The sequence below is a fragment of the Thunnus albacares genome, chromosome 18 (genome assembly GCF_914725855.1).
Source record: "Thunnus albacares chromosome 18, fThuAlb1.1, whole genome shotgun sequence".
NCBI lineage: Eukaryota > Metazoa > Chordata > Actinopteri > Scombriformes > Scombridae > Thunnus > Thunnus albacares.
In genome coordinates this window covers 4,178,767-4,205,466 of record NC_058123.1, presented here as the reverse complement: position 1 = coordinate 4,205,466, position 26,700 = coordinate 4,178,767, and the positions used below count along the sequence as shown (strand labels likewise).

The 26,700-nt window shown below is 38.8% G+C and overlaps 2 protein-coding genes across 3 annotated transcripts; one reads left to right on the top strand and one right to left on the bottom strand.

Annotated features, from left to right (window-relative positions):
* Window positions 1–1,812: 1,812 nt before the first annotated feature.
* ash2l (ash2 like, histone lysine methyltransferase complex subunit) lies at window positions 1,813–10,803 on the top strand. 2 transcript variants are annotated; one of them, XM_044332977.1, is made up of 17 exons: window positions 1,813–1,897; window positions 2,928–2,994; window positions 3,133–3,278; window positions 3,455–3,543; window positions 3,681–3,775; window positions 4,498–4,593; window positions 4,712–4,807; window positions 4,891–4,966; window positions 5,127–5,144; window positions 6,909–7,008; window positions 7,447–7,664; window positions 7,818–7,985; window positions 9,344–9,537; window positions 9,622–9,714; window positions 9,801–9,899; window positions 9,991–10,050; window positions 10,152–10,803. In XM_044332977.1, the coding sequence occupies exons 1-17, from the start codon at window positions 1,839–1,841 to the stop codon at window positions 10,257–10,259; spliced, it is 1,782 nt and encodes a 593-aa protein (XP_044188912.1). In that variant the 5' UTR covers window positions 1,813–1,838; the 3' UTR covers window positions 10,260–10,803. The 2 variants fall into 2 exon arrangements, with proteins under 2 accessions (XP_044188912.1, XP_044188913.1); XM_044332978.1 differs by lacking the exon at window positions 5,127–5,144.
* A 1,673-nt stretch (window positions 10,804–12,476) lies between these two features.
* grk5 (G protein-coupled receptor kinase 5) lies at window positions 12,477–25,688 on the bottom strand. Its single transcript, XM_044333043.1, has 16 exons — window positions 25,333–25,688; window positions 24,078–24,167; window positions 23,869–23,981; window positions 22,752–22,829; window positions 22,431–22,528; window positions 21,370–21,462; window positions 21,154–21,217; window positions 19,398–19,538; window positions 17,470–17,660; window positions 17,358–17,395; window positions 16,029–16,118; window positions 14,443–14,651; window positions 14,223–14,360; window positions 13,032–13,169; window positions 12,814–12,945; window positions 12,477–12,730 (listed from the first exon to the last, which is right to left on the bottom strand). The coding sequence occupies exons 1-16, from the start codon at window positions 25,382–25,384 to the stop codon at window positions 12,641–12,643; spliced, it is 1,755 nt and encodes a 584-aa protein (XP_044188978.1). The 5' UTR covers window positions 25,385–25,688; the 3' UTR covers window positions 12,477–12,640.
* Between the last annotated feature and the right edge of the window lie 1,012 nt (window positions 25,689–26,700).

Here is a 26,700-nt window from a genome sequence, read left to right as displayed (position 1 = left end):
AAGTCCAGATGAAACAGCATTTCGAGAACATCTAATTTCCGTATTGTGACGTATTTCCGAGTGAAACAGGACAGACAGGCGGGACGTAACATTGGGAGGATTTTGATTTGAATGTTGATAAGTGGACGTGTCGTAATGAATCTTCACTCTGTGCTGCTAAAAGTTGTTTGATGGGTGGATGTCGTGATATTATTGGTTGAAATCAGTTGGTTCCAGCCTTATATTTTGTTTTACAGGAAGAAATCATGCTTAGAATATGATGCAAGAATACAAAGAAATGTTTTTTTTGTATTTTTTTGGCACATATTGTTAAATATGTTCACATTATGACCGGGAATGTGATCTAAAAGTGTTTTCATTTCATCACGACTTTAAAATAAAGCAAAGTCTACCTGGGACGTCTCGTCACATGTTGCATCGTCTTCCAGTTATTGACAGTGATTGACAAAAAAAATAAAGCAAAATTTGCAGAAAGGCTTGAAAAAAAAGTTTTTTATACTATTTTGTGTGCTGGAAATATGTTTTATTCTGTATCCTTTTCAGTCCTGACATCTCATGACCCCTTAGATTAATCCAGCGACCCCTTACAGGGGTCCCGACCCCCTGGTTGGGAATCATTGACTTATTGTAAAGTTGACACAACTACTGACACTTTTTATATCTCTATCTGAGTACATTATACTGCGTATATATGTCCCCATTTAACAAGACTCTGCCCCCCCCCAAAAATTTAACTCCTGGTTTTCTTCGTCTTCGATGACAGAAAACTGAAAATCTTTAGTTTTTGCTGGTCAGACAAAACAAGATATTTGTAGACGTCACCTTGAACTCTGGAACTTGTAAAAGGCATTTATCACAATTTTAGGACATTTTATAGACAATTAACAATTTACAGTTTTTCTCAGTTGCTTCGACTCAATTCTCATGAAATTCCTCACAACATTTTGTTACTTATATACAACAAAAATACTATTTCTCATTCTTTGTTATCATTTGCAAATGTTTTAGCACATTTAGGCAAATGACTAAGTACAATTGTCTACAATCTAAACAATTGTTGTATTTGTCTTTGTGATCAAAATAGATTATGTTTCTTCTCAGTTGAATAGTCTGGTACAGGAGGCATTCAGTGTTGGTGAAAACATGACGGACAAGACTGTTTGGAAATTAGAAGCCGAGGAACTCAGAGTCCACTGTCATTCTGACTAAGCATCTTAACATTTTAACCACCACGGTTTTACACAATGTAAAAGCAACGTGTCATTTTGGTGGCAATGACTCATTGGCACAATAACTTAATTTTGAAACATGAATAAAGGTTTTGCAGGTTTACTACAGTGTTTTGCTGCACGTATGAGCTGTTTTGGAAAATACATCTTCAGTGCTGAGAAAAAAAAAGAGAAATGTGCAAAAGAAAATGAGAAAAACTGAAAATAAATGATAGATTAATTGAAAATGAAAATAATAGTCAGTTGCAGCTTAAGTCATGTTATGTTTGTAAATGTGGTATTTTCCTGGAATATGTTGTGTCATCGTTTTTATCTGTTGTAGTCTGTCAGGGATCATTATTGTTGTCTTTAAGATTGTTTCAGCCCTGAGGAACCAGACTGGCTCAGTTCATTTTGAAGTTACTGCAGGCAGGACAGACTCATGTTACAGTTATTATTGTGTATAAACAGCTGATGTCAGCGCTGTATTACATGCAGTTTTTGTAAAACCTGACCTGTCATACCGCGGTTCACCTGCGGCGTCGCTGTGGAGCTTCGCGGCTTCAGCAACCCGGAAGTTGTTCGCTCAACCGTGTCTCGCGATGTTTGTTGTTTTCATTGATTTGAAACATGGCGTCCGAGGGAGAGGCGGGCAGTGCTGCAACGACCGAACCGGAGACCGGAGAGGGGTTTGTCTGCTTCATGTTAAATATTCATTACTTTTACAAGGCTGCGGGATATATTTGTTATTAATTGTGTAAATATAACCCGCATATACGCTTTTTTCTAGCTGTAAAAACTGTTAGAAAGCTGGCTAGCTACCGTTAGCGCGTCCAGATAACGTTACAGCTCTGTTGCTCTTTGTAATGAGAAAAACATCTTTACAGTTAAAAATTGACAGTTAAAAGTTATTCTGTCTATCGTCAAACGTATTAAGTATATAAGGAGTATTTTAATACTTCTTATATACTGTTATGGACCCCTAATTAAGCAACCAGGTGTTCAAATCTCTTAAAGCGAGACTCCGTTTGAATAAAATGTCAGTTTCAGCTTGACTTCATTGAACAACATGTATTTTTCATCATAAATACACCACTTAGCATTAAAGCATACCTCCTTATGCTGAGTTTAAGTGCATATTGTGAGTGAAAACTGCATATTTGGTCAAAATATGAACAAAATCCGACTTTTTCACATTTGCTTTGTCACATAAACAGTATTTTGCCATACAAATGTGTATTCTACCTTAAAACAGTACTTAAAATGTGCACAAAAGCCTCTGACTCACAATATTTAGTTGTGTTTAAAGGACAGGTTCACAATTTTTCAAGTGTGTCTGAAAACAACAGGTATCTACATGAACAGTGAAAGAGGTTTTTCATACTGGCTATTAAAAGATCCCCTTCAAATGTGCTTTCAGTGTAAGTGATAGAGGCTAAAATCCACATTTTGTGCAAAAATGCATCTAAATGTGAAACCTATATGAGGCCTCAGCAGTCTGAGTTAGTTATATCAAGTGGATTGACCTCCTCTGTGAACAAAAATCAGTTTTCTTTAATATTTTGTGTCCAATATTGTCTCTGTCAAACCCACAAACTTACTGGAATATGTGAAAACTTTGACATTATTACACTTTTTATCATTTTTGACTGTACAAAACCTTTATACAGCTGTATATAGCTGGTTAATTATCTGATTAATCTTCTTGTTGACTTCCAGTGATGCAGCATTTGGGGAAATACCCACCAACATGGATACTGAATCTTCAAACGGCAAAGAGGGAATGGTAACCTCACTTAAAGTTTCCTTTTAACTGACGATGCAGCTGATTTTATTGTTTATTACATCACTACATGCTCTCCATGACTTTGTTACAAATGATCATATAGAAGCTGTTTTAATGAAGAGACTCTCTTTGTCACAGGAAACAGCTGGCGAAGGCTCGGAGGCTGCTGATGCTCTGACTGGATCCGGAGACGAGGAGAGCGGGAGGCAGCTGGGGGAGGTGGAGCTGCAGTGTGCGCTGTGTATGAAGTGGTTCACCGCAGACACGTTTGGCATCGACACCGCGTACGTATATTCAAAAATGATGACGATTAGTGAAATATCAGCAACTACAGCACCAGCCAGAAGTTTGGACACACCTTCCTGTTCCCTTGAGTGAGAAATTGTGTCCAAACCTTTGACTCGTACTGTTTACTGACAGTTTTCATGACACAGTGGTTGACCCTCGTCTCTCTCTACAGGACCTGTCTTCCCTTTATGACCAATTATGTGTTTCACTGCAACGTTTGCCATCACAGCGGCAACACATACTTCCTCAGGAAACAAGCGAGTAGGTGTTTTATGTGTTAAAAACCTCCTGAAATTGAATTAAAAGTGGATTTAAGCTTTGTGACACTTACACACAACATTAATGTTTTAATCTGCAGTAGCAGTCACACAAACTGATGCTAGTTTTTTGTATTTTAGACCTGAAGGAGATGTGTCTCACAGCCCTGGCAAACCTGACATGGCGGTCCAGAACACAAGATGAGCACCCAAAGACCATGTTCCCCAAGGACAAGGTGAGTGTAACACGGTTTCACAAACTTGTGATGGTGCTGATGTGATAAACTGTATGCAATATTAGGCTTTTCAAATAAATTTAAACTTGATTTTTGGTGGATATTATGTCAAAAATTGACGCCAGATCTTGACCAGTAGTCAGGAAGTTGCAGCAAATAAAGAGCAATCCACCATAAAGAGGAGATTCATGCAACTTTTATTAAATTACCAAAAAAATCAGTGTTTTCCTGCAAGAAATTTGTTTGGAATCATAATAAAAACTTCATGTAAATGAAAAGGAAGGCATTAAAAAATAAAATGTATATACTGCCTGAGAAGTTTTCTTCAGTATCACAGTGATCCAGTGACGGTCGTGCATCCATGTTACGCTGCAAACAGCAGCTGCTGACAGCTGATTCACATGACTTTTAACGGCCAATTTGCAAAAATGTAAACAAATATCGGCTAATGAAACAGGGCTCATGATTTTTAATCAATGTAACGTTTTATGAAACATAAAAATCTGCACATTGATGATGGTTGGACACACTCTACTCACAACAGATTGGTGCATCTCACACTACATAATTTCATTATAATTTCTGTGCAATTGTGGCTTTAAACGGTGGAATTATGCAAATATAAACAGCGTCAAGAAGGTGGACATGTTCTGCTGTAGTTGACTGTGTGAAAACTTTGTCACTGATGGAAATATTTGTCTGTTTTTTAATTTTTGTGGCAGGATATCATACCATTCATTGATAAGTATTGGGAGTGCATGACAACTCGTCAGAGACCGGGGAAGCTCACCTGGCCCAACAACATAGTGAAGACGATGGTAATGTTGTGATGAGGAAAAACAGTCCTGTACACAGAGAATTAAGTAGATAATAAAATCGACATTATTACTTTTATTCTATATCAGTAGTTTAATAGTACTTGCGTTTATTTTGCAGAGTAAAGAGCGAGATGTTTTCCTAGTGAAGGAACATCCTGATCCCGGCAGTAAAGACCCGGAGGAGGAATACCCTAAATTTGGCCTGTTGGATCAGGTTTGTACCTCCCTGCTGTCACATGTAGCACATAAAAATTTGTTTACATGAATATATATATAATTAAAGTTATTTCTCTGCAGGACCTGGCAAACATCGGACCTTCATATGACACACAGAAACAAACCACCGCAACTCCCACTGCTGGTGGGCTGAACGGTAAATATATAAAACACATAAAAATAAACTATTTGATATCAACAAAGGCCAAAAGAGGGGAGAAAATATGACATAAATAATGTCCGTATAAAGTCCAAACTGAGCGTGAGACGGTGTTAAATGTCATGTGACCATGGTGATTCTGTGCATTGTGTTCCAGGTGGATCTTCTTTCTCAGGTGAATATGTGGTATTTTGGCATCTGGGGCTGATCAGTGTGTTTTTTTTTTTTGTCTTGTAACCCTTCTGGATAGAAGTTGGCCTTAAGGTTCCAATCAGACTTCAGTTTGCCCCCCCGACCCCCTCCCCCGACCCCCCTCCCTCCACAGCTCAAACCAAAACACGAGCCAAACTGATCCTCAATAAGCATCTTGTGGGCAACTTCATCCACGTCCAGTTGTGCCCCCCCCCCCCCCCCCCCCCCCCCCCCCCCCCCCCCCCTCCCTTCCACCTCACCCCCCCTATGTCTGCTCTCTGCATCTGTTTGGTGCGTCGCCCTTCTCCCAAAAGCTTCGCCCCCCCTCCTCCTTTTTTGATTGGTGAACATATCTTCCTCGTCTCTGGCTTGCTGCTAATGGGCTCTGAATCCCCCCCCCCCCCCCAAAAAAAAAATCTTCTCACTGAAATGACGCTCTGCCCTCTGAACACGTGTGAGAGCAGAACGCCATTTTTTTGATTTTTGTCATCGGCTTTCATCCAATACTAATTAGCCTCGTCCTCCTCTTCTTCCTCCTTCTTCTCCATTTGTAGTTTTTTGGGTCAGACCATCATCAGCCACATGCTAAATGATTTAAAACTACTTCTGAGACCTCAGTGTTTACAGCCGTTTGTAGTCAGGAAGGATGATAGTGATGTAGGATTTTAAAAATAACTTTACATAGTTTTAATGTATTTTATTCAATAAACAGAAGACTGTCCCAGATGTAATTGGAACTACTTTGTTTTCCACATGGATATAATGTTTTGTGGAATATTTTAATGTTTGACGTATCGATTAATCTGCAGATTATTTTCTTGATGAATCATTTTGTCTATAAAATGTCAAAAAAAGTAGTGAAAAATGTCAAAACAGCTTCAAATTCTCACACAGGAGAAGCTGCAACCAGCAAATATTCTGCATTTTTGCTTAAAAAAATGACTAAAACAGTTACTGATTCATTTCCTGTTGATCAACTAATCAATTAATGTACAACTCATTGCAGCTCTAGTGATCAGATGTGGTTTTACATAGAAAATAGAGAAACAGATTCAACAATTAATCAGCTGCTTTTCTTAAAAATGAGAAGTTTAATGTCGTCAGCCAGCGCTTTGCTTCTTGAGTTCTTAGTAAACTGGTAACAGTTAATTATTAATTTTTGTGAGGAATCTGATTAGTATCAGTTTTACTGGCTGGGTCACATTGAAGAGGTTTTATAAGAGGCTGATAGTGTTTGGAAAATGCCATGCAGACTAATTCCTGCCTTTATGTGCCTGCTGTCTCCTCGTGTACACCGAACGCCTAATAACCTGCTTTCACTGTGTGTAAGCGTGTGTGTGTGTGTGTGTGTGTGTGTTCAGTGGCGGTCTTTACAGTGTTGGTGTGTAACAGTTATGAAAAGACAATTCTTAAAGTATATCTGAACGAATGTACCTGTAATCAGGAGCAGGAGATAATAACATTGATAAGGTTTTGAAGCTGTAAAGATCAATTAACACAGTTCACCTGCTGGTAGTAACGATGCCACCTGGTGTAAAATCATGTGACTCAACTGTCGTAGGACTGACATTAAATGTTTAGTCGATATAGCAGCAGAGTGTCTCTCCTGACTCCAAATTCAGTTTTTTTTAAAGCTGCTCTCCAAGTGCTAAGGAGGCACCAATAATGTGTGTGTGTGTGTGTGTGTCAGTGTGTCAGTTTGTGTTTCCTCATGTTCAGTAGTAAAACCTGTGTTGTGTGTTTGAAGGTGCTCTGGCTCCAGGTCCAGGAAAAGGAAGAGGAGCTAAACGTAAACAGCAGCAGCAACAGGAGGGAACAGCTGCAGGAGCAACCAAGAGAACCCGAAGGTAAAAGACCTGAAAACGCATGCACGCACACACACACACACTCAGTTCATGTTAACAGCAAATATTCTGTTGTGCCGGTTTAACTCAAATAGGAACTCCACTATTTTTACACACTGTTTCCAGGTGTGTAATAAGTAGTATAACAGCCTTTTGTGTCACTCAAACTGACTCAAGTGATGTCACTTGAGTCAGCGTTAGTCGGGGTTGAAGACTACAAGTTTGAGAATGATCTCTGTACCTCCTCATATCTGCTGGAGGCTAGCAGCTCCAGGCTACATTAGCCGCTACTAGCATAACACACCTGAATCACAGACGTGACTGATGGCGGTTGAGTTGCATTGTGGGTAATGTAGGCACCAGGTGTTGACACTGAATACAAATGTGTGGAATAACAGATGATGTATAACCCAGTGAAGTACTCTTCCTCCCTCGTTGCAGCGACCCCCTGTTCTCGGCCCAGCGCCTGCCTCCTCACGGTTACCCGCTAGAGCACCCCTTCAATAAAGACGGGTACCGTTACATCCTGGCAGAACCGGACCCCCACGCTCCGGACCCGGAGAAGCTGGAGCTGGACTGCTGGGCTGGCAAACCCATCCCTGGTGATCTGTACCGGGCCTGTCTGTACGAGAGGGTGCTGCTGGCTTTACATGACAGAGGTACTCCACAGTCACAAACGAACATACAAGAAGAGTTTTTTGTTCTTTTACAGTTTAATTCATTGTCTAAATGAAGTTACTTTTTCTTTAAAGTCATGTTTATACTTCAGAGGATTGTGTACAAAGCTGCTACACAATATGTTTATGTTGCAGCGCCTCAGTTGAAGATATCTGACGACCGTCTGACGGTGACGGGTGAGAAGGGCTACTCCATGGTGCGAGCCTCTCATGGCGTACGGAAAGGCGCCTGGTACTTCGAGGTCTCCGTTGAGGACATGCCTCCAGACACCGCAGCCCGGCTCGGCTGGTCTCAACCGCTCGGTCAGTAGTTCCACACACCTCTTTAGGAATAATATGATCACAACAGAGCTGCAACCATTAATCAATTAGTCGATCGACAGAAAATTAATCGGCAGCTATCTTGATAATCGAATTATCGTTTTAGTCATTTTTCTTTTTAAGGAAAAATGAGACATTTGAGGACGTCAGCTTCGGCTCCAGGAAATTACATTACATTTTTCATAATTTTTCAGTCGTTTATAGACAAAATGATTAATTGCTCTATCGACAAAATAACCAGCAAATTAATCAAAAATGTACATAAATCATCTACAGACATATTCAGAGATGCAGCAACAGACACACCTCCGTGTACATTCATCTATATCTACTGAATATGTGATTTACTTCATGTGGACTAAAGAAATGTTAATGAACTTTCTCATATAATATTGAGTATGAATAATATATGAATATTCCTAGTAAAGATATCAGAATAGTTGTGGACGACTTTTTAATGTTTAGTTTTGAATAATTGAAATAATAAAAGAGGAATTTACATGATTTGCATGATCCTGATTGGTGACTTTTGTCCTGCACACTTGTCACTTATATTCCTGATCTATATCAAGAATAGATTATAGATTGAGATTCTATATACTAGCTTCAATATGTGTAAAGAGCATAACGGGTAAAACTAATTTATACATCATTTATATATCATGGCACTGGGTGTATTGTCTGACAGTACCTGAGTGTCTGTACTGAACATTAAAGTGTTACTTTTCCCAACATGTTTTCAACAACTTTTTTCCCATTTAACAAGTACGTCAGAATTCTTGAAGCACGAGTGTTTAACACCTAGTCCTAAATAAAATGCAAATTCGAAAAACTTCCTGATTTAGTTCAGGAAAGCAAACACGACATCAACAAAGAGGAAGTGTGAGACAAAGAATCTGACAATTTGCTCTAAAGATATCACGGCTCGATAGCCGGCTCTGATGACAGTGTTGAAAACGGCTGCAGAATATACGACATCTGTCAGATGATGTATTAATATAACATATGACTTCATCCACTGCAGTTTTCCCATCATTCCACCGTGATCCTGACAACTTAACACCTGCTTCTCATGTAAATACTAGACTACTTAACTGATGTCACCCTCTAGTATAGATGAACTTGTGTGGTTAAAGGAAAGAGAAATCAGTTTCCAGTCCTTTTTTAAATGATGTTTGGTGTAAATTGACTCCAGCTGAACACAGGTGCTTCCTGAATAAGAGACACTCTGCATACATACTCACTCTGAGCTGATAGTTTGGGCTCAGTGTTGATATTTTCCTCATTCCAGTAATTCTTTAAATGTTAAGGCATTTTTTCCCCCCCTTTTCATATTGTAGGTAACCTGCAGGCTCCTCTGGGTTACGACAAGTTCAGCTACTCGTGGCGCAGTAAGAAGGGAACGCGCTTCCACCAGTCGTTAGGAAAACATTACTCCTCGGGCTACGGTCAGGGAGACACGCTGGGCTTCTTCATAGAGCTGCCCGACGGCACAGAGACCTCCAAAGCTCTGCCGGATACATACAAGGACAAGGTAACGCCTGAGACGTGATGAGAACGTCTGACTGAGCACACATCTTTATCCTGACATCTAACCTCTACCGTGTTCTCTTCTCAGGCGCTAATTAAGTTCAAGAGCTACTTGTACTTTGAGGAAAAGGACTATGTGGACAAAGCAGAGAAAAGCCTGAAGTCCATGAGCCCCAGCAGGGTTAGAAAACCTTTCTGAAATAAAATCCAGTTAGAAACGTTGACACCGTTCGCTGCTGTTAACTCGCGGATCCTGTTTTTTTTCAGATGATCTTCTATAAAAACGGAGTGAACCAAGGTGTCGCCTTTGAAAACCTGTTTGAAGGCCTTTACTTCCCCGCCATCTCACTCTACAAGAGCTGCACGGTCGGTACATCTGTTGTATTAATGACGCTTTTTGTGCTTTCTTATAGATTTTGTTTGTTTGTTTGTTAAAGTTTACCGTGTCTCTTTTAAGGTGTCAGTCAATTTTGGGCCAAATTTCAAATACCCTCCGAAGGATGTAAAGTACCAGCCGGTGAGAGCTTCTTCCTCTTCCTCTTCCTCTTCCTTTCCCAGATGTTAAAAACCTGACAGGGACTTTCACAGATCTGTTGTTTCATTGTTTTGTGTTTTCAGATGAGTGACATGGGCTGGGGAGCTGTGATCGAACACACACTGGCTGATATGTTGTACCACGTGGAGACGGATGTGGACGGACGACGTAGCCCTCCATGGGAAGGATGAACACATGAAAATACTGAATTCAGTGCACAGAAACCCCCCACCACTCCCCCCCAAGTCCAAACATTACTCTGCCTTCAAGACAGTAAAATCTAAGCTCCACACACCGCAATAAAAGTGTAGGTCGAAAAAGCTCCTGTGATGTTAGTTTTGCCAGACAGGAAGTTAAAACCATGAATTTGTGCTAAAAAACGGATCACACAAGCCAATAACGGAAGGCAGCATATCATCATTTGTTAGTGTAGCATCAACAGACATTCCACACCGAACGTCGGACAACTAAATCATCTTATTTCTGGTGCTCTGCTTTAAGATATGTATATTTTGAAGTCATAGATATCACACTTGATGTCAGTTATCATGTTAAAGCCCACAATGTTCTGCAGCCAAAACAGACCCACGTAACTAATTCATACAGTTCTTCTGTAGACAGGAAGTGGTTCTGCAGTCTTTAGTATATTCTGTCTTTTTGCTAATTTTATTTGTTTTACAATGTGTGTCACTTATTTACTGTTTTATACTCTGGGTTAAATAAAAAAAAATGCAACACGGATGAAGTTGAATTCATTAATGGAGTCTGGATTTCACACAAAGATTCAGAAATATTGAAGAATGACCATAACAACATGCCCAACAATCCAAAATCAAACATTTATTTAATGTTTATTTGTGTAGGGACAAATATATAGCATGAAGTAATGCCACATAACAGCATTTACAGCCTGGTGTGCGATGCTCGTCCCTATACTGGCCTTTAATGAACATAAAATACACACAAAACTCAACAATACATATATGTACATTAAAACACAAAAATCAACAAGACGGTTCACACAAAACAGCACAAAACACAAACATTTAATTTACTAACATATAAGAAGAGAATCAGCAAATATTCACATTTGTAACCAGAAAGGAACATGAATTACATTTTTTGCATTGTAGCTTTAAAAAAAAAATTACAAAGTTATACGATAAATCAATCATCAAAATTGTTGCCGTGTTGAACAACTAATTGATTAATCAACTTGAAAGAGTAGTGTATACATATTCAACAAGGAAAAAAAAAAGTCAGGCAAACTTCATATTTTGGGTTCCCGACCTCCAGGTTGGGAACAGCTGCGTTACATTAATGTTAAATAGCTTCATGTGCCATGCTACCAATATTAAAATTCAAGTACTTAACAAAAAGCTACTGACATAATTTGTTTTCAAAGTCCAACTGAAATTAAATTGCATTTCTTTGTCTGCTACAGCAACATGTCTGCTCTGTAAATCATTGGAGTCCTTCAGTACAGCAAATCAAATCTTTTCATAAGTCGATAACGTGTCGTTCTATCATCACAGAGCAGACGGTCACACTGAGCCTGATTGCATCCTGCTACTCAACACAAGAGCCACTGACTCTGAACCCACATTAGCTTTCCTGCTAAAGTCTCCTTCTTATCTAACTTACAAACATGAACACACGTCTTGTCCTGGAGCTTAGCTTGTTGAACAAGTCACCAAACAAACATTCACTGTGGAAAAGTGCATGGCTAACGCTAGTTAGCAGGCTAGACAGCTAATTAGCTGCTCAGCTGTAGTTCATTGAACAGCATGTAAACATACCTGAAAATGTTACGTCAGACCTGTTAGATGCTGGTTTGGTTCTTACTCTTTAACACCATTGCTAACAACACACTGTCTGTCCATGACTTGTAGCTAGAGCAGTTTTTTTACTTTGTTTGTAAGGTGTAACACCGGCAGCAAGCCAGCTGCTGTCAATCAAACTGACAACAACTAGCTGGCTGAGACAAAAAGGAGCATTTCTGATATTTCCCCAAAAGACCTTTTTTGTTCCTTTTTATTAATAATAAAAAAAACTATTAACGATATATTTAAAAAACAGGCTGCCATTATTTTTTACTTAAAAAAGGAATAAATATGACTTCAGTTAGACTTTAAAATGAATGGAAACAAGTGTAGTATTGGTGTGCGTGTATAACTGACCCAACAGTAAAATTAAACACGGGTTTTAACTGAGAACAGATGAAGGAGAAAGTGCTATTATAGTGTAGCTGTCAGTGTAAGGAGAACAAAACACAAAGAAACATGCTATGCTGTGATTTAAAGGGATAGTTTAGATTTTGAAGTGGGGTTGTATGAGGTCGTTATACATAGTCTGTGTATTACTTGCAGTAGATTTGGTATTCCTGTCTGCTTCTCCAAACTGGGAGCGTGTCGACCCAAATCTACTGCAGGTAATACACAGACCATTGATAACAACCTCATACAACCCCACATCAAAACATCCAAACTACCTCAGCTGTCCTTTACTGCTACAGCGGATGCTAGTTGCTTGTTTTTCAGTGTCTTTAGAGCAGTCTGTACTGTGACGGTCCTTAGAGGGCAGTGCTGAGTATTTCTGACGTCATGTAGGTTTCATTGGACACCAAATTCTGTCTGCTTTCCTCTGACGGCTCTGGAGGATGCTACGGGTGGAGAGAGGAATACACAATGTTCATATAAATACACACATACACACACTGTGAGAAGCAGTAGACTGTGTTCTTACATGTCTGCGGAAGATTCGGTCCAACAGGCTGCGTTTGGGGTTCTCGGGGGTCTGGGAATAGTCCAGATCTGGAGATCGAGACCCCTCAGGGCCAAAAACATTCAGCTCCTTGAAACATCCCGTCTCTATCATCTATATATGGAAGCGAGAGAAAAGACAGTGAGCTTTGTAGGTTGTGTCTGGACAGATTGTACGACGTAAAGTAGAAATGACTTCACCTCGTTCTGCCAGCTTATAGGAACGCTGCCTGTGTTGAACTTGGAGTAGAAGTTGTTGTCTGTTTGGTCCAGAACGACTCCCTTCACTGTGGAGAACTCATCGATGTCCTGCACATCGCTGCAGTACACCAGTCTAGGCTGGAGTAGTAAAACCACAGGACGACATACAGTGAACATACATCTGAATTCAGTTTTTCTGTCATCTATCACCCACCTCCACATTCACTCAAGTCCAGTTTTATAGGTAGTTGCACTTATTTCACATCTATAGTTACAAGTTATTGTGAATATTAAGATTTAACATACAAAACATTTGTTGAGCTCATAAAATACTGTGTATTAAGTGACCAACAGTATATAAAATAGTTAAAATTACAAACATTGAAATGCAGGATACATCTTTCCAATAAAGCATACTTTAGAAAGGCTTTACAAGCTATTGAGTCTACAATTTATTTTTATTTAGATGCATTGAGACCTTTTCCAGAAGATACAAAGTGCTCAAATGACCAATCTATAAATAACTATAAAATGAGTCATTAACAATTTAAAGCTATGAAGGTTATAATGGTAAAAATGTTATATTAATGTGTAATTTCCTTGGAAGCTCACTGAAAAAAATGTATGTAATTTGGTACTAATTACTGCAAAATTCGGAAATAAAGTTCAGTTGTTGCAGTGATAATTAATGTAACCTACAGAATCTTTTAGTCAGTGCACAGGAGGTCAGCTCAACATGTGAAATTTATCTGCACGCAAACATACAATTCAGCATATATGAGGAATAAAGTTGAGAATAATGTTGAATATTTAGGTTTAAATAAAGCAGTTCTGTCCTCTAGAAATCAACTGGCTTATAAACACAATATAATTAACTAAACTGTAGCTGAAATAACAGAACTTTGTCTCTATTTTCTATATAATTAGTAGAATTTTTTTTTTTTTTCCAGGAAACTTCATAGGAAACTTGTAAATGTAGTTTAAATTAAAAGTTTGTACATTGTACTAATAATACTTCCATACTTTCACTTGTAATGGAGTATTTTTACACTGTAGTGTTACAACTTTTAAAGTTAAAAACCTGAGTATTTCTACCACTGCCCACGTCAGACTACGTAACAGCACAACAAGTAGAAACACACGTGTGTAGAGATATTATATGTTTGTGTCTAAACAGTTTGGGTAACTTGCATCAGGTTTAAATGAAGGCTCAACAAGTCCCGCCTCCAGCATCCTGAAGTTGATTTTTCGGAAGAAAGGATGTGACTGTACTTCTCTTCCTCCTGAGCCCCGGGAGCCCAGCCTCTGTCTGGGGTCTTTGGTCAACAGCTACATCACAGGAGAGAAAAATAAATATAAATATTCATGTAGCTGCCCGTTGAGCAGTTCCTGAGGCTTTCTAAGAACTCACCAGTGAGCAGAGGTCTTTCACCTCCTTGCTGAACTTGTCACCGTATTCCTCCTGTTCCATCTGAATCCGTCTCTCCATGTCCGGAGCTTTCGGATGTTCTCCTCTGGCTCGGAACGGCGGCTGTCCGGCGGTCATTTCATAAATCAGACAGCCCAGGCCCCACCAGTCCACATTCATCCCGTAATGCTCGTGGCCGATCACCTCCGGAGCTGCAAACAGGATGCAAATCAATGAACTCTGTGTCTGCTCTGCTGCTAGAAGCAGTGTTGTTGTTTCATTACTTTCCCTCCTTTTTTCTGATCTTTTCTCCACACAAACCTCTACATTCCCATGAACACGCTCACACATAGACGCATTTATCACGCCATCACACATGGCAGGTCTTAATGCTCCACTACAAGTTTTTTAGTCAGATCTGATTTTTTTTGTGTTGATGGTTCACATTATTGTTTGGAAGTGACATGTATCTGGTTCCAGAAGACTAATATTGTAATTTGTGCAACAGTCATTCTAAACATGGCTGCCAGCATTTGGTTAGCATTTGGCTCCTTCCAGTTTGGTTTCAATAGAAGCTTCTACACAAATGTCCAACAGATGTGAAACTTCCTGGTCTCTCCATTGACCGCCGTCGCTTTGTTTTTACCGGGGCTGCGAGGTGTCGACACTGAATGATGACGTCAATATGTGCAGAGAAGCAAGACGTTAAAGAAACCACACAGACTCCGATCTGATCGTCCTGACAGCAGTCGCACAGCCAGAGATCAGATAAGATTCAAGTCCAGGACCACATATGCAAGTGGCCCCGATCTGATATGAAAAAATCAGATTTGGTTTGTTCACACTTCACTGAAAAAATCTAATCTGAGTCAGTTAGAGGTAAAAAATTTGGATTTGGCCACTTCAGCATGTAAAGTGAACGTAGCCTTTGTTCTTAAGGACATTAGTATTTCTATATTATACTGATCTGATAGTTCTGCTTTATGTTTCTGCTTTGTTTTCTTTCACTTTAAATTCCTCCTCAAAACTCACTTTTACAAGATGGCCTATACTTAACAACCTTTTACATTAATGCATCACTTTTATATTTCCTTTTCATTATTATTATTATTATTATTATTATTATTATTATTGGTGTATGGTGTTTAATTTAATTTTATTGTCATCACAATTTTTTGCTTTTATTTAGTATCATTTTATTATTTTTTTTATATGCACTTCCATATATTTTTTTATCTGTTTAATATTCAAGGTTTGTTCTTTTATTGGCATTTTACCTGCTTTATATGAGCTTAATTCTTTTACTTTACTTGTTTATATATGTTTATATATGCTTTTACTTTGTACTTACCTTAATCATTTTAATCTGGAGAGCACTTTTTGCTTATGCTTGAAAAGTGCTATATAAATAAAATTATTAAATTACATGAGCTATGGAGGACAAAGAGTGCCTAAAGCTTTATATCTGTATGTGTTTGTCAGGTCAGTTTTCTTTTTTGGTTCATTCGGTGAAATCAGCCTCTGAGGTGAAAATCAACAGATTGCTGGTGACATCAGTACATCATCAGTAATGTGAGTCACATACGTACCCATATATCCCAGTGTGCCCACTCTGCCTCGCACCAGACTGCCTTCATACAGCCTCACAGCCAGGCCCAGGTCAGAGATGCGGATGTGTCCTTAGGGGGGAGAAAAAAACCCAAAGATAAAAAACTGAACTGGTTTCCTGGTTGCTTTCCCTTTTGCCTGATCAATTTCCACTTCCCTCCCCTGCAGCTTTACAGTATGCCTAACCAGTTTCTGAGGATTCCAGCTTACTGTCTCTGCTGACTGACAGCGATGACCCTGGACTGAACCAGTGTAATGTTGACTAGCTAATCGAACAGTGTGACAAAAATGCTCTTATTATCAATACTAATAAGACACAGGAAATTATTTTTGGCCTTCCTCCTGATTGTCAGCTGCCTTTAGTGACAATCCACAATGTAGAAGTTAAGCAAGTCTCTTCATACAAATACCTCGGTGTTATAATAGATGCCACCTTTTCACGGACTCCTCATATAGGATTTGTGCAAAGGTTATTGTAGCTCATATCAAATATCTCACAGTAAGAGCGTGCTTAGACTTGCTAACAGTATCTCTTCTGACTCTTCGCATGTTTTAAATGGACAGCATGAACTTCTGCCCTCTAATAGGTGACTTAGAGTCACTCAATTTAAATGCAACAGGCTGAAGAATTCTTTTATACACCAGTCTGTCCTGTTGCTAAACCAATTATCAGTGTGCTGCTAACTGAGATCTGATGTGATATGTATGTTTTGTGTCATATATGTGACTGTATGTTTAATCTGTGTGTAAATCTCTTGAACTAAAACTTGCCTAAAGATGCAAAATGAGTTTCAGTTTATAAACTGATGATACAAGTTGTGTTGTATTATGTAAAGTTCGAGTGCATGCCAGTTCCGTGTGACAACTGTAAGTATTTTAACTGGTCATTTTGTAATTACTGAGGCATGTAAAAGAACGCTGGTTCCAAGTCTCCAAACATGCTGCCAAGAATGAAGGAACAGGTGCAGAAGTTTCTTAAAATAGACGACACCACACCTGATTCCCACAGACTCTTTACTTCCTCATCCTGCCTTTGTTTGTACCCATGTCAAAATACCATCAACACTATTTCCTTCTCTAAAGCAAGCAGACGCATCTGAAGAATGAATCTGATTGGACGAGTGATTGTGTGGCAGGACTGTTATCGTATGAATCATTCAAATGGGCGGCTGTAAGTAATTTCATCATGTTCTGTCTGCTGAGGTTGGAATGTGATCTGATTCTAGGTTATTATGATGTAGCAGTCGTTGCTATTTATTGCACACTGATCACTAAAACAAACAAAAGGTGTTGACTGAGGTCGTACATACCGTTGTCATCCAAGAGAATGTTTTCTGGTTTCAGATCCCTGGATGATAAAACACAGCGTTAGAGTCTGTAGAGGTGTGACTTATTGCGTCGCCGGTTTGTAAATACGCTTACCTATAAACTATTGACTTCTGGTGGAGGTGGATTAAACCACAGCAGACTTCTGCGGCGTAGAACTGCACTCGGTCGATATCCAGGCCGGGCGTTCCGATGTTATAGATGTGAAACCTCAAGTCTCCTCCACTCAACATGGTCAACACCATGCACAGGGCGTGTTTGGTCTCATAAGCGTACGCCAGACTCACCTAAACAGAGGACGAGAAAGTGAATGTGAAGAGTCGAACCAAACTCCAAACTCAACAACTGTCAGATGGATTGTGATGAGATTTTGCGCAGATATTAGGGATGTGCAGAGATCCCAGTATTTGTATTTGTTGAGGCCGCAAAATTATTTGTATCTGTATTTGTATTCAAATAAAAGTGGAAAGAGGCTTAAAAATCCTGTTTTTGTTTTATGAAACTTTTAAGTGTTCATTAATAAACTACCTTATGAAGGAGGTCTTGAACTGGAGTCTCCCAGATCATAGACGACTGCGCTGATTACTGAGCTAAAACTTTACTCATCTCATTGCAGGCAGACCTCTACCTATTTATACAGCCATAACACAGAGACAGCACACCGTATAATGTGTAAGGAGGAACTTCAAAGACAATTATTGCTTTACACTTTTCATTTATTGCCTATTTTTTACAACCTAACTTTGTGGAAAGGAGAAGGAGAACAACAGGTTATGGAGAGTCCATTGGTAGCTCAGCTTTATCTCCCCAACAAATAGTTTTTTAAATATTTGTATGAAACAAATATTCATATAAAACCCACTATTTGTGCTTTGCCGAATAATGTATTTGTATTCGGGCACACCCCTAGTAGATGTTCATGTTCTCCAGATGATGCATCCTACAAACTCCAGCGCCACCATGAAGGTAACATTTTTGTTTTCTTAGTGAAATGTCTCAACAACTATTGGATGGACTGTATTTTAAGGTTTATCTTTGAAGACTTATTTAAAGGAAAGATTTGCAATATTTCAAGTGTCTTAAAACAGGAGTCAGGTGCCAAAATGAGCATTGAAACAATTTTTTCTCACTGTAATCATCCCTCCTGTTCATACTGACTAATAAAAGATCCTTTCATAATGCATTTTCACTGTAAGTGATGGAGGCCAAAATACACAGTCCTCATTTTGTGTAAAAATGTATTCAAACATGTTTATCTGAAGCTTCAGTCATCCAAATAAGTGAAAACATCTTCCAAAGTTGGTCTTTTTAGTACAAAACCCCCTCTGTGTTTTATTATCCTTCACTGTTGCTCAACAGGGAAACTCAAAGGAGGGAAGTTTTGTTATAATTAAACATATTTTGGAGATTATACACTTGATTGTTTCCAGATTGAAGCCCTCATAGTAGCTTCAGATAAACTTTTGAATACAATTTTGCACAAAATCAGGACTGTAGGTCTCGGTCCCCATCACTTACACTGAAAGCACATTACACTGTTGTTTTCAGACAGACTTCAAAAATTGTGAACTGATCCTTTAAGAGTAGAAGCACATGACCTGAACATTGCTATTTTGCTATTACCGTTTATTACATTTATTTTTGCTATTATCCATCATGACAAATAAACTACACTTTACCAGTTTTCTGTTTCTCCTGTACCAGATGATTCAGCTATGACAGCAGTTTCAGAGGAGAAAACTAAAACAACCCCAATACAAAGCCAAACATCGATGAAAACTGCACAGAAGTGACAACCTACCTAAATGTTCACAAAAATAAAGACTGTATTTCTTACGTCTCGCTCATTTTTCCACATTATTTCCTCTTTAAACACACGTCTTTGACCTCTTTGAACTGTGAAATAACATTTGCCCATTAAACTGTTTGTTTTTTCCTGGCTGTAGACTAAGCCTTGTGTAAACTGGAAAACGGGCAGAAAACCAAAGGATCCAATAACAAAAGCTTAACTGCGGGAATCTTACCACAAATCGACTGTCCAGCCCCTCCAGTATCTCCTTCTCGTTGAGAGCCATGGCCTCCCCTCTCCTCTTCTTCACGTGGGTCTTCTCCAGCTTTTTGCAGGCGTACATCATTCCTGTGGCTCGAACCTGACAAGCCCACACCTGGAGAGAAAACAGAATGTGATCAGTAAAACTGTGGCATGTGTGTCTTTGAGACTATTGTCGGTATCGAAGACGAGTCAGGTGTTTGATAGGACCAGGACAGAGGCCAAGATATTGTGACTTTTAAAATATCTCAACAACTACTGGATGGATTGCCATGACATTTGGTAAAAATATTCATGTTTCCTGAAGGATAGATCCTACTGACTCTGATGGTCTCCTGACTTTTCCTGTAGCACCACCATCAGATCAAAATTTTCATTTAAACTGTGAAATATCTCAACATCTACTGGATGAATTGGTACAAATTTTTGTACAGACATTCATGGTTCCCAGATGATGTATCCCAATGATGATTCTCTGACTTTTCCTACAGTACCACCATGAGGTTCACACATATAGCAAAATATCTCGATAACTATTGGATACATTGTGATGAGTTTTGGTTCAAACATTCATGTTCCTCTCTGGAATAGTTGTAATAACTTTGATGATCCTCTGACCTTTCATCTAGTGCCATCATCAGGTCAAAATTATAATTTGTTCGATATTTTGGTTTATTCCCACCAGCATCAGCTGTACTTTGTGCTAATTAGCAAATGTTAAATTATGGTGAGCATGGTAAACATTAGGCTACACATACATCAGCATTGTGAGTATGTGTGCATGCATGTATGTGATTGGCCAATGCGGCGCCTTGCTAGGTGATGTCGGCTTGTGTTGCAGCAAAAGTTAAGCCAGTTCCAACTGTTTTGCTGGACGACCCTGCAGTGTTTTGCCGAGCTCTCTGCAGTGGTACCCTTGCTGTGTCAATGCATTGCTCCCGTTCCAAATGAATGACAGGCTGCATTTTTTCACACAGAGCTGATGACAGTCTGAACGCCACCTTGAGATGCTAAAGTTAGCATTCATAGCACAAAGCACCACTGTGCAGAGTCTCTCAGAGCTGCTAGCATGGCTTTTTTCTTTTCATTTGGGTAAACCAATCCCTGTGAGTGGCCATAAACAAAGCACTTCACAGATCAACATTAGATTCTTATAATATTGTCAGGCTCTAAGGATCAAAATCAACACAGCAGAACCAGACATATCCTCTTTTTATTCCACACAAACTTCTTCCTTGTTAAAATCTGGTGCCCTCATCACCCACAATGCAACTTGACCGCCGTCAGTTTGCTCAGACGTTCAGGTGTGTTATGCTAATAGCAGCTAATGTAGTCTGGAGCTGCTAGCATCCAGCAAAGATGAGGAGCTACAGAGGTAGTCTTCAACTCCAACTGACACACTCAAATGACATCACTTGAGACAGTTTATCAGAAAAACAAAGGAAAATCTCCACCTTAAAAGAAAGCTATGTGTACTTGTGACCTCTCATCACTGGATGCATAAGTCTTACCCCTTGTTTTATTTAAGTATTTATTGAGTAATAAGTACAAGTATTCAACAAATATCAGAGAGTTTTGAAGAAGTAAAATCATCCAATAAATTAAGAGAAATGATTCTGAGAAAATTCTTGTGACCCCTTCTGGGAGCCCCGACCCCCAGGTTGGGAACCACTGCTTTAAGTAACAACCATAACCATTTTGTCTTTACGGTGAGGTGACTGCAGCCTTACCTCTCCAAACCCTCCTTTCCCCAGCAGTCTGTACTGTCTGAATGTCTGCTTGGTAATGGGCTGCCTTGAAGAGAAAGACAGGTTGTTTTCATTTTGATAAGAACAAATTTTTAAAATATAAAATCTTGTTCTACAAGAAAACCTGTGGCACAGAGTCAACAGTGCAGTGGAGTGTATCAACTACAAGCAGATAAACCAGCTACCCAACATACTGACCTCTCCAGCATCTTCCACTGCAGAAAACGGTCAAAAAACATGCTCTCCTGGTACTGGCTGAAGGGCTCTCCACTGAGGTATTTATGTAGATCTCTAATCCATGAAACAGAGAGATTAGTCATTATTAAAGCACACAAAAATGTGTTTTGTTTTTTGTTCCTTCAGTTGGATGTTGCTCTCTTCTCTGTGTATGTCGGTGTCTGTGTTTGATTGAAAGCAGCTAGCAGGCTACTGGTGTTACACCGTAGGAACAGAGGCAAAGCTGAGCAGTTAATTAGCTACCTAGCTGCTAACTATCATTAGCGGTGCACCGTTCCCTGGTGAATGTTTGTTTGGTGGCTCGTTCAACAAGCTAAGCTGCAGGACAAAACGTGTGTTCATGTTTGATAAAAAGGAGACTTTGGCAGGAAAGCTAATGTGGGTTGTTGTTCAGAGTCTGTGGCTCTTGTGTTGTGTGGCAGGATGCAATCAGGCTCAGTGTGACCTTCTGCTCTGCTGATAGTAGAACGACACGTTATCGCTTTGTGCAACATTTGATTTGCTGTATTGAACAAGGACTCCAGCTACGTCAGTGGATGATGGAAATGATGTAAAACTAGCGGGCACCATCATGAAATCAAAGAACTGAAATGATAAATTTCTCCCTTTTGGTTTGGATTTTTTCTCAATAAAGCACAAGTGATTTACAGAGCAGATATGTATGCCTCAGTAGACAAAAAAGGCAGTTTTCAGTTGGTCTTTAAATCTCAGATTAAGACGTGTACCCATGATCTGGATTTGTGACATCACAACTAGTTTGGAGCCAATCATGGTCCAGTATGCAACTTACACAAGTGTGATATGGAAACTTGGAGCCTCCAGTGCACAAACACTAAGAATGAACTTTACAGTGAAGGAGGAGACATCTTGTGTCAATATCAGACACAAATTATTATTCGAGTATTTTTATATGTCTTAAAACATGTCTAACAGGCACCTTTAAACTCACATATATATATATATATATATATATATATATATATATATACACACATATAGCCAGACAGCATGTATGGACTTACTCCCTGCAGTAATAAAAGACGTCCACGCAGGGATCGAACTCCAGATTCTTGATGCAGCTCTTTTCACGCCTCAGCAAGAAGGGCACACACTGAATGGACTGAAGAAACATGGATGCAGTATTAAAAACAGAGTGTAGAACACCAGCAGTGATTTATTATGTTTAGTACCACCAGTTAAAATCAGCATTTATGTCTCTCGGTGGATTTATATGGAGATGTATTACTCTGGAGTAAAAATAAACATTGACAATTAAAAAAAGATCCATTCACATAAGTATCTGTAACTAGTAAAGATGTGTGTTTTCCGTGTAGTTGTCAGACCTGACTCCTGAGGAATCTCTGAACGATGCTCATGCCAAAGTCTCTCCTCTCCTTGTCGGACTTTGTCCTAAATGCGTCCTGAAGGAGACAAAAAAGAAATAGATTCACATGTACAGAATAAACATCTAAAACATTTTAATGTATGAAGTATGTAGTTGTATATCTTCTCCAATGAAGACATGTTTTATATTATTACATATAAACACTTATATCTGTTTAAAACTACATTATAAACATTATAAACCAGTGTTTATATACTGCTTATTAATGCTGAATAGGAGGAGGAAAATGTTATTACTGTGTCATTAAAACTGACCAAAATTACATTTTTGCACCGATCACTTCCTGTGTACTAAAGCTGTTCCTATTAATGAGGACATCAGACTCAGAAATTTACATCCTGCACCAAATGCACCAAAGACACAGCAAAGAAACACGTCTGTCCTACGACGTTTCCTGCATGTTATTGTTCATACTGCATCCAAATGTTGCTCAGTTACTGCTGCTGATGCTTCTACTGTATATATATATATATATATATATATATATATATATATATATATATATATATATATATATACTCTATGTTTTTTACAGTTAAATGTGACACTACAAATGTGCCAAATTTACAGCAGAGTTTTGTAAAAAGTTTCATAATTCAACTTGTTTTGCTCATTAAGTCTGTTTACAATGAACATTATTTTGTTGTCCCACATGACAGCCTTCATTATGTTTCATTTTCATACAATATTTCCTTTTACTTCTCGTTCTGTTGCATGTTGCATGGTCTCAGTCCATGCTCAAACTGTGTTGTATTACAGACTACATGAAGCACACAGTACACAGTGTGACTGGACTTCATTAAAAGGCTTTTACTTCACTGCCCTTATAAATAATGTTGTGCAATTGATTTCTGGACTTTGTTCTCCCAAATGTGATGCACTGTCTTGTCATCTTTTCAGTGCTTTTTCAGTGTTTATTCTAATTGTATTCTGTAAAATTACAGTCTGACACAGTTTGCATGTACTTCTTTCTGAGCATTAACTCACTCTGTATTTCTTACAGTAGAAATCCTCTAAATATTAAAATCATATTTTTTTCACAGTTTCAAGTGTACCAAAGCATCCTGGAGGGATATGTAGTTTTGCAGATCAGGCCGACTCCGACAGAAGAGCTGAAACAGTTTCTTGCCAATAGGCTGCCTCACACATAGACTATAGTAGTCTCGTTCTGATGGAGAAAGGTAAAAAAAATTAAAAACATGATGTGAAATCACACAACAAACCACAGCACGAACTGACTTATAAAATACACTCGTGCACACACCGATGTTCATGGCCAGGTCCGTGCACTGGGTGATGTGAGGAAAGCGAAGCATCTCTTTCCATTTCCAGCTTCTGCCTTTACTGCCTCCACCTGCAGCCAGACAGGACAGAGAACGTAATAAAAAAGAAAAGCTGTTTCAGGTGGAAATGTTGTGAAAATACATTGGTAAAATGATAATGAATAACTCGTCTATCAGCAGTGTTTCATAAATGTGTACGCGCATGTGTACATGCATGCCTAGCCTGTCAGGTTTCAGACAATAGTATGCTCCAGTACAGTGAAGCAACTATTAATAGCTCTGGGAACACGTAAGCAAAGCCTGTGGGACCACATTACTCTGTAACTTTCTTTCAGATTTAAATGGCCATGCTGTCACTGAAGATTACATCTTAATTTCCACAAAACAGCACATATAGTCTATTCATGTTGCTTTCAGGGAGACTTCAATAGTTCATTTTCCAAAGAACTAATATGTTTCTAATCTATGAATGAGCAGCTTTCTGCTCAGATTTTGTTCAAAGGCAGCCAGAGTGAGATCTTCTCTGTGGAGAAACAGAATGCTTAAACCCAGAAAGGTTAAAATTAAGGATGTTTTGAGGTAAAACTGAACCAGCTTTGCATGGCAACATGTAAACAGAGCAACAATCAGTTCACTTGTCTAATCTGTGATCAGTTTCATCATTCCTCAGCTCTTGACACTGTGTTGTTTAGGGAAGTCACCGTCTTCTGATCACACAACCAAAACATGACTGGAGATACACGTCTACACCTGTGATCCTGACTGAGATAATGTCACCGAGTGCGTAAGAAAATTCTGCAAAATGAAGTCTAAGTGTTATTGATCTAAAACCATATGCAACGCATGTTTGTTTGGTCTAGATGTGGCAATATAAACATATTATTGGTATAATACTGTATATACAATAATAATAAGCTGTCCTCCTATTACATCATACATAAATAATACTACATAATATTAAAACTTTGTATATTACTCTTCTATAGTTACAAAATGCTTCACAGAGAAAAGAAAACAAGCAAATAAAAACAGACAATGAGACCATAAAGACAAACAAAAAGATCATTTAAACACTGGAGATTCACAGCAGAGGAGGATATAAAATTGCAAAGATGGAAAGGTAAATCCACAAGAAAGTTTTCTTATAAAATAATCTTTTAAGGAAGGATTTGAAGAAGATGTAGCAGGTTCCAAGAACAGGCATTTCTGTATAAAAACATGAAAAAGGCCTCTTACCTTCTCTAGCTTTAATAAGAGCACTATTTGCCACTATGCTTTCAATCTCCATGAAGAAGTGTGTGTGTGTGTTCTAAAAGTTGTCCGAAGCTGCAGTAAATCCAGTTGTCATGAACTGACTGTTATAAAATCAGAATTCAGCAGTTTCAATAAATAGCAACAGTCCAGTTTGTTGAGTTGGAATAATGAGGTGTGCCGTTTGGCTGCTGTCTAACCTGCAGTGCCTGTGACTCACTAATGAATGGAGATGCAGGTATTTGAGGACAGTTTACTCCAACTGCAAGACACTCCCTCTTCACAGGGGCGGGACAAACGCCGAGACTCAGTGTGAGGAGACGTTACAGAGTCTGATGGGCATGTACATTCAGGGCTGTATTCCAGAAAGCGGGTTTAGGGACAGTTTCCCATCTCAGGGATCATCAACTAAGAGTTCAGAGTTACAGTCAGAGTTTGTTAAGACCTGCTTTCTGGAATAAACCCCACAGATTTTTCTTATCTTCTAATAAACAAACTGAATGAAAGGGATGGATTTACACATAGGTGTGGTGGCCTTGGTGTGCAAACAACATTCCAGAAAACACACCATCAAAACAGAAAAAAAAACAACTGAACAAAAAACAAACAAACCAACACAATAGAAAAAACAACATTTAAAAACACACCATAAAAACAGAATATTTACTGTACTTTACAGAAAAAAACATTTAAAAAGTATACCAACCAAACAGAAAAAAACATTCCAGAAAACATATTGACTAAACAAAAAGATAGAAAATTAAAAAAAATCAGAAACAGAAAAACAACAAAATTAAGAAAAACACACCAACAAAACTGAAAAAATACCCCAAAAAACATTTGTATTGTTGGTGTGTTTTGTGAAATCTTGTGTTTTTTGTTTCTTTATTTATGGGTGTCCACAGGAGGAGTTATAGTTGTTGACAAATACATTAATAAACACATCTCTTTGTGCAAAAATGTATTTAAAAGTTTATCTAAAGCTAATATGAAGCATCAAATGAGTCAAATCAAGTAGATATCTTTCAATGTTAAAGTCTTATTAGTGCCAAAGTCCCTCTTTTTGTTTTATCTTTCCTCTGCAGCTCAACAGGGAAACACAAAGAGGGAGTTCTATAATAAAAACACTGAAACTTTGGAAGATATCCACTTGATTTGACTTACTCAGACTGTTGAAGCTTCAAACTAGCTTCAGCATATCCTTCCTGTGAAGAGAGACCTCTCCAGGTGTGTTTTTACTCCACAGCTGCTCAATCAAGCAGTTACTGTAACTCAAAGAAAAGGTAAATACTGACACCTGGTGGACACGTGACACCAGTGCAGCTTCCTGTGTCATCTGTCCTGTGTGTGTTT

Coding starts and splice junctions, on each gene's coding strand:
- grk5 (XM_044333043.1), bottom strand. CDS start 25,384: ATGGAGATTGAAAGCATAGTGGCAAATAGTGCTCTTATTAAAGCTAGA. Junction 24,168..25,332: donor TCTTATTAAAGCTAGAGAAG/GTAAGAGGCCTT, acceptor GTCTGGCTGCAG/GTGGAGGCAGTAAAGGCAGA. Junction 14,361..14,442: donor TGAAAGACCTCTGCTCACTG/GTGAGTTCTTAG, acceptor CCTGTGATGTAG/CTGTTGACCAAAGACCCCAG.
- ash2l (XM_044332977.1), top strand. CDS start 1,839: ATGGCGTCCGAGGGAGAGGCGGGCAGTGCTGCAACGACCGAACCGGAG. Junction 4,594..4,711: donor ACAACATAGTGAAGACGATG/GTAATGTTGTGA, acceptor TTTATTTTGCAG/AGTAAAGAGCGAGATGTTTT. Junction 7,986..9,343: donor CGGCTGGTCTCAACCGCTCG/GTCAGTAGTTCC, acceptor TTCATATTGTAG/GTAACCTGCAGGCTCCTCTG.